Source organism: Bos mutus, chromosome 18, assembly GCF_027580195.1.
Source record: "Bos mutus isolate GX-2022 chromosome 18, NWIPB_WYAK_1.1, whole genome shotgun sequence".
Classification (NCBI taxonomy): domain Eukaryota; kingdom Metazoa; phylum Chordata; class Mammalia; order Artiodactyla; family Bovidae; genus Bos; species Bos mutus.
Window position 1 is genome coordinate 8,732,988 of NC_091634.1, and position 15,355 is coordinate 8,748,342.

The 15,355-nt window shown below is 44.7% G+C and overlaps 1 protein-coding gene across 4 annotated transcripts in view; it reads left to right on the top strand.

Annotated features, from left to right (window-relative positions):
• Nucleotides 1-14,208: 14,208 nt before the first annotated feature.
• The window catches only part of ZC3H4 (zinc finger CCCH-type containing 4), a 39,708-nt gene continuing 38,561 nt past the window's right edge, over nucleotides 14,209-15,355 (top strand). For 3 of the 4 annotated variants that reach the window (XM_070387450.1, XM_070387451.1, XM_070387458.1), the window contains exon 1: nucleotides 14,209-14,299. In XM_070387450.1, the coding sequence (XP_070243551.1) occupies nucleotides 14,224-14,299 (76 nt within the window). In that variant the 5' untranslated portion in view covers nucleotides 14,209-14,223. Of the gene's footprint in view, nucleotides 14,300-15,059; nucleotides 15,310-15,355 lie in introns of those variants that run through there. The other variant, XM_070387452.1, reaches the window with a different exon arrangement.

Consider the following 15,355-nt stretch of genomic DNA (forward strand, 5'->3'; position numbering starts at 1 on the left):
ATAAAAATAAATAGAAACTTTGAGAAGTGCTGTCAAGGGAAAGAAGCAGCAGCTACAATAGTGTCTGATTTAGTGTAGGAGTCAGGAAAGAGTATTCTGAGAATGCAAACTCACTCTCCATCTTTCTGAATTTAGTCTCTCTGATGTGTTCATTCATTTACATTTCCCTGGGGACATCTTCAATGCCTGCTTCCCTGGTGCCTCAGATGGTTAAAGAATCTACCTACAGTGTTGGAGACCCAGGTTTGATTGCGGGGTGGGGAAGATGCCCTGGAGAAGGGCATGGCAACCCACTCCAGTATTCTTGCCTGGAGAATCCCATGGACAGAGGAGTCTGGAGGGCTACAGTCCATGGGGTTGCAAAGAGTAGGACACGACTGAGAGACTAACACTAAGCCACTAACTCCTCAGTGCCCAGCCCCATGCTAGGCAATAGATAACCTGTAGGGGGAGTGTTTTGTACTGTGGGCTTAGGGAACGTCTCTTAGAGGAAGTGATAACCAAGTAGACAGGAGACAAAGGAAGAGAAGTCAGGCAACTAAGCCATGGTGACCCCAGGGGACAAAGCATCAATCGAGAGGCAAAATAATGTTTTGTTTTATTTTTAACTGAGGTATAATTGACATGGGAGAAGGCAATGGCACCCCACTCCAGTACTGTTGCCCGGAAAATCCCATGGATGGAGGAGCCTGGTAGGCTGCAATCCATGGGGTCGCTAAGAGTCGGACACGACTGAGCGACTTCACTTTCACTTTCCACTTTCATGCATTGGAGAAGGAAATGGCAACCCACTCCAGTGTTCTTGCCTGGAGAATCCCAGGGACGGAGAAGCCTGGTAGGCTGCAGTCCATGGGGTCGCACAGAGTCGGACACGACTGAAGCGACTTAGTAGTAGTAGTATAATTGACATACAACATTGGATTAAAGTGTATACTTTTTTTTTAAAGCCTGGAAATCTATTTGTTAATTGTAATATGTGATCATTGTGTGTGCTTAGTCGCTAGTACAGGGATTGAACCCAGGAGAACTCCGCATCACAGGCGGAGACTCTAAGACTGAGTATATTCCACTGTGAGCATATACCACATTTTGCTTATCCATTCATCCATCAATAGACATTTGGTTTGTTTCTACTGTTTCGACTATAGTGAATAATGCAGCTGTGAACACTGGCATACAAATATCTCTTTGAGACACAGTTTTCATTTCTCTTGGGTAGATACCCATGGGGCAATTTGCTTTTTAGCAACACCTCATCAAAACAGCTGCCCAAACTGTGACAGAGTAACTTAAAGGGGGAGGAGAGCGGTTATTCAATACATCAGGCTCCTGGGTTTAAGGATTACATAATTACCTCCACCCAGGTGACTGCTCACCATTCACCAAGGCAGTGGTTCTCAATCCCACCTGTACATTAGGATTGTCTGGAGAGCTTTTTAGCGAAGACAGTGCCCAAACCCCACTTCAGAGACGGCTTAATTGGTTCAGGGTGGAGCTGAGACCTTGGGATTTTTACCAAATGCTCCCCAGATGATTCTGAAAGGCAGTCAGTGTGGAGAATTGTGGAACAAAGGTCTGTGTCTTGTTTCATTGTAGTCTGAATTCTTTTCCTCCTCTTCCTGATAGAACTATGTAACTCTTATGGGGTATTTAAAAGACATGGGGGGGAGGTATGTGTATGGCTGAGTCCCTTCACTGTTCACCCAAAGCTATCACAGCATTGTTAATCAGCCATACCCCAATACAAAATGAAGTTTTTTAAAACTTAAATTAAAAAAAAAATAGATAAAGGACATGGGGAAGGGGTGGAATTCCCTGGCCGTCCCGTGGTTAGGACTCTGCACTTCCACTGCAGGGGGGCACAAATTCAATCCCTGGCTAGGGAAGATCCCACATGCCTGGTGGTTCAGCCATAAATAAATAAAAGACAACAGATGGAGAGAGAAATTAGGAGTTTGGGGTTAACATATACATGCTACCGAATATAAACTAGATAACTAACAAGGACTCCCTGTATAGTACAGGGAACTATACTCAGTATCTTGTAATAATCTGTAGAAGAAAAGATTCTGAAGAATATGTATGACTGAATCGCTTTGCTGTACACCTGAAACTGACACAGCATTGTTAGCCAACTATACTTCAGTTTTAAAAAATGACATCAGATTAAGCTCTGGGTATCTCTCATGGGTCTGTACAGCTTTTAATCACACTCTCTAAGCCATCTGTAGACACAGTTTCTGCTGTTTAGAGTAGAAACTATGACAGTCAAAGGATAAGTGGAGTCCTTAGAACAAATATGTTTTAATAAAAGTATACTATAACAAGGGGCTTCCCAGGGGGCACAGTGGTAAAGAATGCTCTCCTATTTCCAAGTAAGCTCACATTCATAGGTAGTAGGGATTGAGATGTGAACATACCTTCTTGGAGACACAATTTGCCCCGTAACACTTTGTACAGATGTAAATTCATCAGTCTGTATCATGTAACGTATGTACTGTATTATATTATGTGCACGCATGCTCACCTGCTCAATCGTGTCTGACTCTTTGTGACCCCATGGACTGTAGCCCGCCAGGCTTCTCTGTCCCTGGGGTTCGCCAGGCAAGAATACTGGAATGGGTTGCCATTTCCTTCTTCAGGGGATCTTCCCGACCCAGAAGTCAAACCTGAGACTCTTGCGTCTCCAGCATCGGCAGACAGATTCTTCACCACAGTGTGTGTGTTAATCCCAAGCTCCTAATTTAGCCCTCCTCTCCATTCCCTTTTGGTAACCATAAATTTGTTTTCTATGTGTGTATCTCTTTTTGTTTTGTAAATTAGTTCATTTGTATCACTTTTTACATACACATTAACTATTTATTTCAGATTCTTTTCCCTTACAGGTTATTACAAAATGATGAGCATAGGTCTTCTGCTATATGGTAAATCCTTGTCGGTTATCTGGCCATGACATTATAATTGTTTAATTTGGATAATGTATACATGACTTTCACATTATTCTTCCCTCTATTTTTGTGTATCTTTGAATTTTTCCAAAATAAAACTGTGGGCTTTTTCTTTTTTAAAACCTTGTTTTAAGTTCTAAATTCAAAGCTATTGCACTCTGCTGTGTTACTATTTTCCAATCAAAGGGGAAAATACCAAAGACAGGATCAAATAACCTCTGTGGGGAAAATGCCAAAGACAGGATCAAATAACCTCTGCGCAGGAAAGACGTTTAGAAGTCATGGAATGACTGGGCAGCAAAGGGCTATATCAAGTATCTTTTGGATAAGCCTTTGGAAATAAACACTTTTGCTGAGTTGCCTTGTGTTATTAAAGTGAACAAAGAATCCGTCTGCAATGCGGGAGACCTGGGTTCGGTCCCTGGGTAGGGAAGATCCCCTGGAGGAGGGCATGGCAACCCACTCCAGTATCCTTGCCTGGAGAATCCCATGGACAGAAGAGCCTGGCGGGCTACAGTCCATGGGGTCGCAAAGAGTCGGACAGGACTGAGTGACTAAACTCACACACACACGGCTTATAGGAAAATAAAGGAATCAAACTCTTTTTTAAAATTTCTTGATTTTTGGTGACACCATGTCTTCATTGCCCCATGCAGACTTTCTCCAGTTGAGGTCAGCAAGATCTCTTATCCTCTGTACCACCAGGAGAGTCTAAGTGAAACTTTTCTGAGTTGCAAAAACAGACCTAGAGCTTTGAATGATTTGTTAATATATTGATCTTGAAACTGACCTTAAAGATCCAGGGCATGTACTTATTTGCATTGGGTTAGGGAGTGTCCTGAGTGAAATTCATCTGAAATTCATATAACATAAAATATTTTGGACTGCCAAGGAATACCCAAATTAACCATTTTAAAGAGACCAATTTGGTGTGGGAGGGATAAATTGAAGGTTTGGGACTGAACATATATACACCACTATATTTAAAATAGAAAATCAACAAAGATCTATTATGTAGCACAAGGAATTCTGCTTAATACTCTGTAATAACCTAACTGGAAAAAGAATTTGAAAAAAATTTAAAATGTATATGTATAACTGAATATGACCAACCTAGATAGCATATTAAAAAGCAGAGACATTACTTTGCCAACAAAGGTCTGTGTAGTCAAGGCTATGGTTTCTCCAGTGGTCATGTATGGATGTGAGAGTTGGACTGTGAAGAAGGCTGAGCACCGAAGAATTGATGCTTTTGAACTGTGGTGTTGGAGAAGACTCTTGAGAGTCCCTTGGACTGCAAGGAGATCCAACCAGTCCATTCTGAAGGAGATCAGCCCTGGGATTTCTTTGGAAGGAATGATGCTAAAGCTGAAACTCCAATACTTTGGCCACCTCATGCGAAGAGTTGACTCACTGGAAAAGACTCTGATGCTGGGAGGGATGGGGGCAGGAGGAGAAGGGGACGACAGAGGATGAGATGGCTGGATGGCATCACTGACTCGATGGATGTGAGTGTGGGTGAACTCTGGGAGTTGGTGATGGACAGGGAGGCCTGGCGTGCTGCGATTCATGGGGTCGCAAAGAGTCGGACATGACTGAGCAACTGAACTGAACTGAACTGATAACTGAATAACTTTGTTGTATATCTGAAACCAACACAACATTGTAAATTAGCTATAGTTTAATCTAAAATACAAATTAAAAAAATAAAGTGACCAATTCAGTGACATTTAGTACAGCCACCACTGGAAACCACCACTTCTATTGAATTCCAAAACACTTCTCTTATTCCAAAAGTATTGGTATGCGTTTATCTCCAAGAGTCTACCATGACTTTGCTATGTACAAAATTGCTAAAGAACTGGAAAAGTTCAGCATGACAGCTTAATATAACTTAGCATAAACAGTTTTTCCCATTATCCACAAACTAATGTTGCAGAATATTCTATCATCCCCACCTCTACCTTCTAAATCTGGTAACAGCCCCCTCATTATTGTGATGCCTCAAAAGTCCACAAAAATTTCCAAAACGTCCCGAATGGAGCAATATTGTCACCTTGAGAACCAATTGACAAGCACAAATAATTTCCCTCCATAATTTCCAAAATGTCCTCTAGGGGGCGACATCATCTCCTTCAGTTCAGGTCAGTCTCTGTCGTGTAGGACTCTTGCGACCCCATGGACTGCAGCCAGGCTTCCCTGTCCATCACCAACTCCCGGAGTTTACTCAAAGTCATGTCCATTGTGTCCCATCTCATTCTCTGTTGTCCCCTTCTCCTCCCGTTTTCAATCTTTCCAAGCATCAGTGTCTTTTCCAATGAGTCGGTTCTTCGCATCAGGTGGCCAAAGTACCGGAGTTTCAGCTTCATCATCAGTCCTTCTAATTATTATTCAGGACTGATTTCCTTTAGGATTGACTGGTTGGATCTCCTTGCAGTCCAAGGGACTCTCTAGAGTCTTCTCCAACACCACAATTCAAAAGCATCAATTCTTTGGCACTCAGCTTTCTTTATAGTCCGACCCTCACATCCATACATGACTACTAGAAAAACCATAGCCTTGACTAGATGGACCTTTGTTGGTAAAGTAATGTCTCTGCTTTTTAGTATGCTGTCTCGGTTGGTCATAGCTTGGTCCAAGGAGCAAGTCTCTTTTAATTTCATTAAAAGATGGCTGCAGTCACCATCTGCAGTGATTTTGGAGCCCAAGAAAATAAAGTCTGTTACTGTTTCCACTGTTTCCTCATCTATTTGCCATGAAGTGATGGCAACCGGATGCCATGATCTTAGTTTTCTGAATGTTGAGTTTTAAGCCAACTTTTTCAGTCTCGTCTTTCACTTTCATCAAGAGGCTCTTTAATTCTTCTTCACTTTCTGCCATAAGGGCATACAGGCCCCTCCCTACCCGAAGGCAGAGAGGCAGGCTTGGACAGCCAGAGCTGGAAGGCAAGGGGCTGCTACAATCTCAGCCCCAGAGGGGGCATCATCTCCTTAAGAACTAGTTAGACACAGGTTCACTTCATAAAATGAACTTCTTTACCTCCAGCCTTCCCAATAAATCCAAGATCGGATTAGCAAGAAAGAATGTGGGAATAATGATTGGGTTGGCAGTCAGTAGGATCCAATACACCATAATGTCTCTCTTTGACCAATGGTCTCCTTTCTTCCCCAGGGTTTCCAGAAGTTGAAGCTGGAATTGCATCCACACTCTGTGATGTCTCCTCTCTACAGGACTGCTCACCCGTGGCACAAAGAACCCACCCTAAAGCCATCCCAGGAACTAGAAAAATCACATCCTTTTCCAGAATTATGATTTTCCAAGAATAACTGGTGGCTCATTCAGTAAAGAATCCACTTGCAATGCAGGAGACCCAGTTCAAGCCCTGGGTCAGGAAGATGCCCTGGAGAAGGAAATGGCAACCCACTCCAGTATTCTTGCCTGGGAAACTCCATGGACAGAGGAACCTGGTGGGCTACAGTCCATGGGGTTGCAAAGAATCGGACACAACTGAGCAACTAAACCACCAACACCAAATGGACAATGAAACAGGTGCTATGGATTCATTGATTATAGATTTATGCACATTATAGAAGGTTCTGTCTCAGAAAAATACGGGCACCTGCTAGGTCAAAGATGTTTTGGCGATCCAGAAGAAGAGATATGTTGGAATGAATTCTTTTTTTTTTTTGTCCCAAAACAAAGGGAAAGTTGCTAAAATTTGTATTTCCTCCCATCCCTACTACCAGAGAGCCAAAATGTTTGGGGGCCCTCTAGGAGTTTTGGCAGCAATTTGTATCATGTTTGGGAGACATCATCAAAGGAAATCCTAGGGCTTCTGGACCCCATGCAAGAGGTGGTTCTCTAGATGCTCCAAGATATAGTGCGTTGTTCTGTCGCTCAGTCTTGTCTGACACTTTGACCCCATGCACTGCAGCACACCATGCTTCCCTTCCTCCACTGTCCCCTAGAGTTTGCTCAAACTCATGTCCATTGAGTTGGTGATGCCATAAGGGAGTGGGAAATTTCCCTCTTCACCCTTCTTGAATTCTTGTGGCTAGATTCGTAATAAAATTGACATAAGACAGATTAACAGGAGAAAAAGAACTGAAACCTAAGAAGTGGCCCAAACAGGCAGTAGACAAAACTTGTCTCTTTTAGTGGGTTTCCCTGGTGGCTTAGTGGTAAAGAGTCCGCCTGCCAATGCAGGAGACACAGGTTTGAGCCCTGATCTGGGAGGATTCCATGTGCCATAGAGCAACTAAGCCCATGCACCCCAATTATTGAGCCTCTGCTCTAGAGCCTGGGAGCTGCAACTGCTGAGCCGGGGTGCCCTAGAGCCTGTGCTCCACAACAAGAGAAGTTATAGCCATGAGAAGCCGGCTCACTACAACCAAAAGAAGCCTCCAGTCAGTGAAACTTGAGAGAAGCCCACGCAGCAACAAAGACCCAGCACAGTCAAAAATAAATAAATTTTTTTTGTAAAAAACATATTTCTTGTAGGAAAAAAGACACAATAATTTGGCGAGAAATTGACAAGATAAACTTAGATTTGAGTGCTTTCTTAGTAAGGAATTTAAACAAAGTTTGGTTTTGGGTAGTAAGTTAGAAAAAAAAAGTTTTAATATATATTTTTATAACTGTTTTGGCCACACCATTTTAAGATTTTTTTTTTTTCATGTGGACCATTTTTAAAGTCTTTATTGAATTTGTTACAATATTGCTTCTATTTTTGGTTTTGGTTTTTTAGATCTGAGGCGTGTTCGATCCTTGCTCCCTGACCAGGGATCAATCCCGCATCACCTACTTACTATCCCCAATCTCCCTTGTGCCTTTATATGTACTTGTGGGATATATACTTTGGGGGTTATCAATAAAAAAATGAATTGATCAATCTAGGAAAGAAATGGAAAATTTTATTTGAGTCAAATGGAGTATTACAACCTCAGAAAGTTCTGAGACTGTTCCACCTGTTAGAGGCCAAAGCACTGTTATTTAGGTTTTTGAGACATAGGACTATACACTAAATGATGTAGAAAGTTTGCACAATTCAAATCTGGGGTACAGAGTGGTGGGTCACGTGGTCCCTTACAAAATCAAGAAGATGTTATCTTTTAAAGAGTTGTCTTTTGATGCTGAGAGAATGTTTCTTTTTACGGTTGAGCAGATCTTTCTGTGGACCGGGGGAGGTTTGGTTGACTTCTAATGCAGATACACAAAGCACAGTACAGGGGAGAGTAAAAAAATAGGTTTAAATTTTTCTGATCTTGCAATTAAACATGAATTTTAACTCAGGGGTTAGAATTGCTGTATTTTGGTATAGGAGTACGTTCCTACCCCAAATCAACTAGCCTGTATTTGATAACTGCTGGACAATGCCAAAGAATGCTCACACTATCGCACAATTGCACTCATCTCACTCGCTAGTAAAGTAATGCTCAAAATTCTCCAAGCCAGGCTTCAGCAATATGTGAACCGTGAACTTCCTGATGTTCAAGCTGGTTTTAGAAAAGGCAGAGGAACCAGAGATCAAATTGCCAATATCCGCTGGATCATGGAAAAAGCAAGAGAGTTCCAGAAAAACATCTATTTCTGCTTTATTGACTATGCCAAAGCCTTTGACTGTGTGGATCACAATAAACTGTGGAAAATTCTGAAAGAGATGGGAATACCAGACCACCTCATCTGCCTCTTGAGAAATTTGTATTCAGGTCAGGAAGCAACAGTTAGAACTGGACATGGAACAACAGACTGGTTCCAAATAGGAAAAGGAGTTCGTCAAGGCTGTATATTGTCACCCTGTTTATTTAACTTATATGCAGAGTACATCATGAGAAACGCTGGACTGGAAGAAACACAAGCTGGAATCAAGATTGCCAGGAGAAATATCACTAACCTCAGATATGCAGATGACACCACCCTTATGGCAGAAAGTGAAGAGGAACTCAAAAGCCTCTTGATGAAAATGAAAGTGGAGAGTGAAAAGTTGGCTTAAAGCTCAACATTCAGAAAACGAAGATCATGGCATGCGGTCCCATCATTTCATGGGAAATAGATGGGGAAACAGTGGAAACAGTGTCAGACTTTATTTTTCTGGGCTCCAAAATCACTGCAGATGGTGACTGCAGCCATGAAATTAAAAGACGCTTACTCCTTGGAAGGAAAGTTATGACCAACCTAGATAGCATATTCAAAAGCAGAGACATTACTTTGCCAACAAAGGTCCGTCTAGTCAAGGCTATGGTTTTTCCTGTGGTCATGTATGGATGTGAGAGTTGGACTGTGAAGAAGGCTGAGTGCCGAAGAATTGATGCTTTTGAACTGTGGTGTTGGAGAAGACTCTTGAGAGTCCCTTGGACTGCAAGGAGATCCAACCAATCCATTCTGAAGGAGATCAGCCCTGGGATTTCTTTGGAAGGAATGACGCTAAAGCTGAAACTGCAGTACTTTGGCCACCTCACGTGAAGAGTTGACTCATTGGAAAAGACCCTGATGCTGGGAGGGATTGGGGGCAGGAGGAGAAGGGGACGACAGAGGATGAGATGGCTGGATGGCATCACTGACTCGATGGACATGAGTGTGGGTGAACTCTGGGAGTTGGTGATGGACAGGGAGGCCTGGCGAGCTGCGATTCATGGGGTCGCAAAGAGTCAGATACGACTCAGCGACTGATCTGATCTGGGCTAGTTTTTAAAGTGCCTCGAGGGGAACGCCTGTGTTTCTACTCTACTAGAAACAGGATTCTCTGTCCTCTACTATCTCCTGGAGTTTGGTCAAACTCAAGTCCATTGAGTTGGTAATGCTATTTAACCATCTCATCCTTTGCCATGCTCTTCCAAACCCCATAGGCTAGGGATTTTTAGGAAGGTGTCGCTACATAGGAGTGTGTGTATTTGTGTGTGTATGTACTCAGTCGCTAAGTTGTGTCTGACTCTTTGCAACCCCATAGACTGTAGCCCACCAGGCTCCTCTGTCCATGGGATTTTTCTAGGCAAGAATACTGGAGTGGGTTGCCCTTTCCTACTCTAGGGGATCTTCCCTACCTGGGGATGGAAACTGAGTCTCCTGCATTGGCAGGTGAATTCTTTACTACCAAGCCACTTGGGAAGCCCCACTATGTAGGTATAATTGGTTAAATCATTGGCCATTGGGGATTAAGTTAATCTCCAGCCCCTCTTCCTTCTTCTAGGGATTGGGGAATGGAGTAAAAAGTGCAATCTCCTGATTGGTTCCCCTGACAACTAGCTTGGTGGCTTTCCAAAAGTCACTTCATTAACATAAACTATGGGAAATAGATGGGGAAACAGTGGAAACAGTGTCAGACATTTTTTTGGGCTCCAAAATCACTGCAGATGGTGACTGCAGCCATGAAATTAAAAGACGCTTACTCCTTGGAAGGAAAGTTATGACCAACCTAGATAGCATATTCAAAAGCAGAGACATTACTTTGCCAACAAAGGTCTGTCTAGTCAAGGCTATGGTTTTTCCAGTGGTCATGTATGGATGTGAGAGTTGGACTGTGAAGAAGGCTGAGCACCGAAGAATTGATGCTTTTGAACTGTGGTGTTGGAGAAGACTCTTGAGAGTCCCTTGGACTGCAAGGAGATCCAACCAGTCCATTCTGAAGGAGATCAGTCCTGGGTGTTCATTGGAAGGACTGATGCTAAAGCTGAAACTCCAATACTTTGGTCACCTCATGAGAAGAGTTGACTCATTGGAAAAGACTCTGATGCTGGGAGGGTTTGGGGACAAGAGGAGAAGGGGACGACAGAGGATGAGATGGCTGGATGGCATCACTGACTCGATGGACGTGAGTGTGGGTGAACTCTGGGAGTTGGTGATGGACAGGGAGGCCTGGCGTGCTGCGATTCATGGGGTTGCAAAGAGTCGGACACGACTGAGCGACTGAACTGAATTGACTGAAGGTGTGGTTAAAAGGGGCTTGTATGAACCTTTATCTATAACTCTTATCACTTTGGACATTCCTAGGGTTTTAGGAGCTCAGTGCAAGGTACTAGGACAAACACCAGACATGTATTTTCTGATATAAATCACAATATAGATGGTTAGACAATTCACAGTCCTATCAGCAGTTCCTGTGGCTCCACATTTGCACCAATACCTGGTTTAGTCACACACCACAATACTACACAGAAATGAGAATGAATGAACTTCAACAAAGGTCCGTCTAGTCAAGGCTACGGTTTTTCCAGTAGTCATGTAAGGATGTTGTGACAGTTGGACCATAAAGAAGGCTGAACACGGAAGAATTGATGCTTTTGAACTGTGGTGTTGGAGAAGACTCTTGAGAGTCCCTTGCACTGCAAGGAGATCCAACCAGAGGAGATCATTCCTGGGTGTTCATTGGTAGGACTGATGTTGAAGCTGAAACTTCAATACTTTGGCCACCTGATGCAGAGAGCTGACTCATGAAAAGACCCTGATGTTGGGAAAGATTGAGGGCAGGAGAAGGGGACAACAGAGGATAAGATGGTTGGATGGCATCACCGACTCAATGGACATGGGTTTGGGTCGACTCCGGGAGTTGGTGATGGACAGGGAGGCCTGGCGTGCTGCGGTTCATGGGGTCGCAGAGTTGGACATGATTGAGTGACTGAACTGAACTGACTGAACTTCAACTGCGTTTGTGTACTAAGTTGCTTCAGCCGTCTCCTATTCTTTGCAATCCTATGGACTGTAGCCTACCAGGCTCCTCTGTCCTTTGGATTCTCCAGGCAAGAATACTGGAGTGGGTTACCATTCCCTTCTCCAGGGGATCTTCCTGACCCAGGTATAGAACCCACATCTCTGATGTCTCCTGCATTGGCAGGCAGGTTCTTTACCACTAGCGCCACGTGGGACGCCCCGTTGTAACACACCAGTAAGCTAAATGACACACCCACAGGTGCTATGACAGTTCCAAAGCTGACTATAAAAGTTAAAAAGTGGCATCTTGGGATTTCCCTGGTGGTCCAATAGTTAAAGACCTTATTTCTAGCACAGGGGGCCCAGATTTGATCCCTGGTCAGGGACCTAAACTCCCACATGCTTCTCAGTTCAGTTCAGTTCAGTTCAGTCGCTCAGTCGTGTCCGACTCTTTGCAACCCCATGAATCGCAGCACGCCAGGCCTCCCTGTCCATCACCAACTCCCAGAGTTCACCCACACTCACGTCCATCGAGTCAGTGATGCCATCCAGCCATCTCATCCTCTGTCGTCCCCTTCTCCTCCTGCCCCCAATCCCTCCCAGCATCAGAGTCTTTTCCAGTGAGTCAACTCTTCGCATGAGGTGGCCAAAGTACTGGAGTTTCAGCTTTAGCATCATTCCTTCCAAAGAAATCCCAGGGCTGATCTCCTTCAGAATGGACTGGTTGGATCTCCTTGCAGTCCAAGGGACTCTCAAGAGTCTTCTCCAACACCACAGTTCAAAAGCATCAATTCTTCGGCACTCAGCCTTCTTCACAGTCCAACTCTCACATCCATACATGACCACAGGAAAAACCATAGCCTTGACTAGACGGACCTTTGTTGGCAAAGTAATGTCTCTGCTTTTCAATATGCTATCTAGGTTCTTCTCAGCACATCCCAAAAATAGAAAACAAAACCAAAATAAAGAAAAAAGTGGGCACCTTCCCTAAAACAGTAGGAATACTCCTCTCATTCATTAGCCTACGAAATTACCCACCCCTGTAAAAACTGACAACTCTCTACCCTGGTGCTGGTGTCACCTTCTGAGATGGCCCACACTGTGTAGAGTGTGTTTCTATCAAAATCCACTTTTTCCTATCACTTTTTCTCTCACTGAATTCTTTCTGCAATGAGACATCAAGAACATGAGCTTTATCAAGTTCTGAGACCAGGTGAGTGATCTCAGTTAAAAGACCACGGGTACAAGTTTGAATCTGAGTTACATGCCTTCATCAAGACCCACTTTCGTATTTTTCCTTTCCACTCTCTCAGCCCTGATCTAACTCTCCATGTGTTAAACAAAATTTTTGGACAACTTAGTCATGAGCACGTGCCAATATTTTATTATAATCATGCATGCAAGGGAAAAAGTTCTCTTGAAGGCCAATTGAAACATTTTCTCTTGTAGGAGCATTTTTTATAGAAGAGAATTGTTAAGTAACCTTCTTAGACTACTGATTAGATCCAGGAAGAAAAGATGATCTGGTTAAAGATCAGCAGATTCTTGGCTGGCAGTCAGCTGACTTTTAACTGGGTGGGCCACTGATTTCCCAGAAGTTTCATTCCAACAAAACTCAATAGAAAATGGCTTAATCTTGTCACTTTATCAGGAATGCTAATTTCTCCCCTGAAAGAGAAAGTGAAATTGTTCAGTCATGTCCGACTCTTTGCTACCGCATGGACTGTAGCCTACAGGGCTCCTCCGTCCATGGGATTTTCCGGCAGAGGTACTGGGGTGGGTTGCCATTTCCTTCTCCAGAGGATCTTCCTGACTCAGTGATCAAACCCAGGTCCACCTGCATTGCAGGCAAACGCTTTACCCTCTGAGCCACTAGAGACCGCAAATTACCCTCCTGAAGATCTTGTGGCCCAGACCTGGTTTGCAATATTTTAAAATTTTATAGTAAGATAAATATAGCAGGCGATCTGGCAGCCTCTGCCTCCAGATTCTCTCTTAATGCCACAAGGCTTTTCTTGTTCTTGGAATCTAACTGGTCCTTGCTTTGTCGGATTCTGAAAGAATCTATTTCCTCTGCCTAGAATTATCTCTTCTTGTCTCAGCTCAAACAACCTTGTCCGCCAATACAATAAGAGTCTTCATTTACTCTTTAACTTCCAGTTTCTTTCCCCTGTGGCATTATCGGTTTCTAAGCTCTATTAAGAAGAAACTATGTTCCATTCGCCCATCACAGGACTTCGACCTGTACAAGGTGCTCATAAAAGCATCCAACGAAGCTCCTCTCTTGTAAATAGCACTGAACAGAATTTTTGCAGGGGAGCAATGGAATGACAGCTGTGATTAAAACTTTGGTATGTTCCCTACGGCTAATCCTATAACCATGAGCCAATTAGCTAGATACTGAGGTTCAGTCTACATCCATCAAAGGGGCATAATGGTAGCTCCCCTTATAAGAGTTGTGAGGGTCAAAAGATTTTACGTTTTTATACTGTTGGAACCCGCTCAGCGTTCCCAAGTCTAGCTTTTGAGATCTTCTACCTACTAAGCTCAAGGTTCTTATATTCTCCCAAAGAATGACTAAGACCCGCCCTCCCGCACCGCCCAAGAATAACATTAGCGACAGAGGTCTCTAATGACGTCATCTCCGGGCCTGTTCAGCTTCATCCTCCGGAAACCTACAACTCCAGGCACCCGATCTCCAGCTTTCGGTTATTATTTTCTCTCCGTATCCCGAATTCCTTCTCTCCCATTCTCCCACCTAAGGCTTTCGACTCTTCCCGCCTCCCTTAAACCTAGCAATTTTAGGTTCTTCTCGCTTGCTCTCGGGCGAATTCCTCAAAGTCTTTACTCTCGTCATTAATCGCTTCACCAGCCCCACACTTCAGCGCTTTCGGTCTATAAACCTTATTACCGCCGCCGGGCATCACTCGGCTCTTTCCGCCTCCTGCCACTCACCCTCGACACTGCCTTCGGTTCTTTCCGGATCACCTCAGATTCTTGTTATTTCCCAGTCCCGATTCGCTTCGGCTATTTCCGGCACCGAGCGTCTTCCCATTCTTTCCCTAGCCCCACCCCCATCGACAACTTCGGCTCTTCCCGCCTCTCGCGAATTTCAGCTCAGGTCCTTCCGGCTTTTTCCGCCTTGCCTCGGCCTTACTCTCTCCCTTCGGCTCTTTCCGCCGCTCATCGGAAGAGCTGTCTCTGCCTCTCTCCTCCACGTGACATGGCCTCCGCCTCCCAGTTTCCCCCTCCCACCTCGCATTTCCTCCCGCCTCAGCCTCCTGGCTCGTCCAGGCCGGGCCGCCATTTTGTGTGAATTTCTGACAGCGGCGGGGGCCGGGTAGCTGGGGCACCTAGGCGGGCTGACAGACAGACAGTCCGCCCGTCTCTGCGGCCCGTTTCCTCTCCTTAAAACCTTTTTTTTTTTTTTTTAACCGCCCTCGCTCGCTCTCCTCTTCTCCCCTTTCCCCTCGCTTGCTCCATCGCGCGCGGCCCGCGCTAATTACACCGAACCACCCACCAGTGTCCGTGTCCCCCGGGTCTCCCACCCCTGGGCCCGCGGGGGTGCGTGTGTGTGTGTGTGTCGGGGGCGCCTCTCGCCCCGATGAGGGCCCCGCGCCCGTGAGCGAGTGACCCCGCGGCGGGCTGCGGAGTAAGCAGGCGGCGAGCGGCCCGCGGAGGCCTAGGCCGCACGGCCTACGCGGAGGTCGGCGCAGAGGTGATTCCGAAATTGAAAAAATATATACCCATTCCGATCAGGAGCC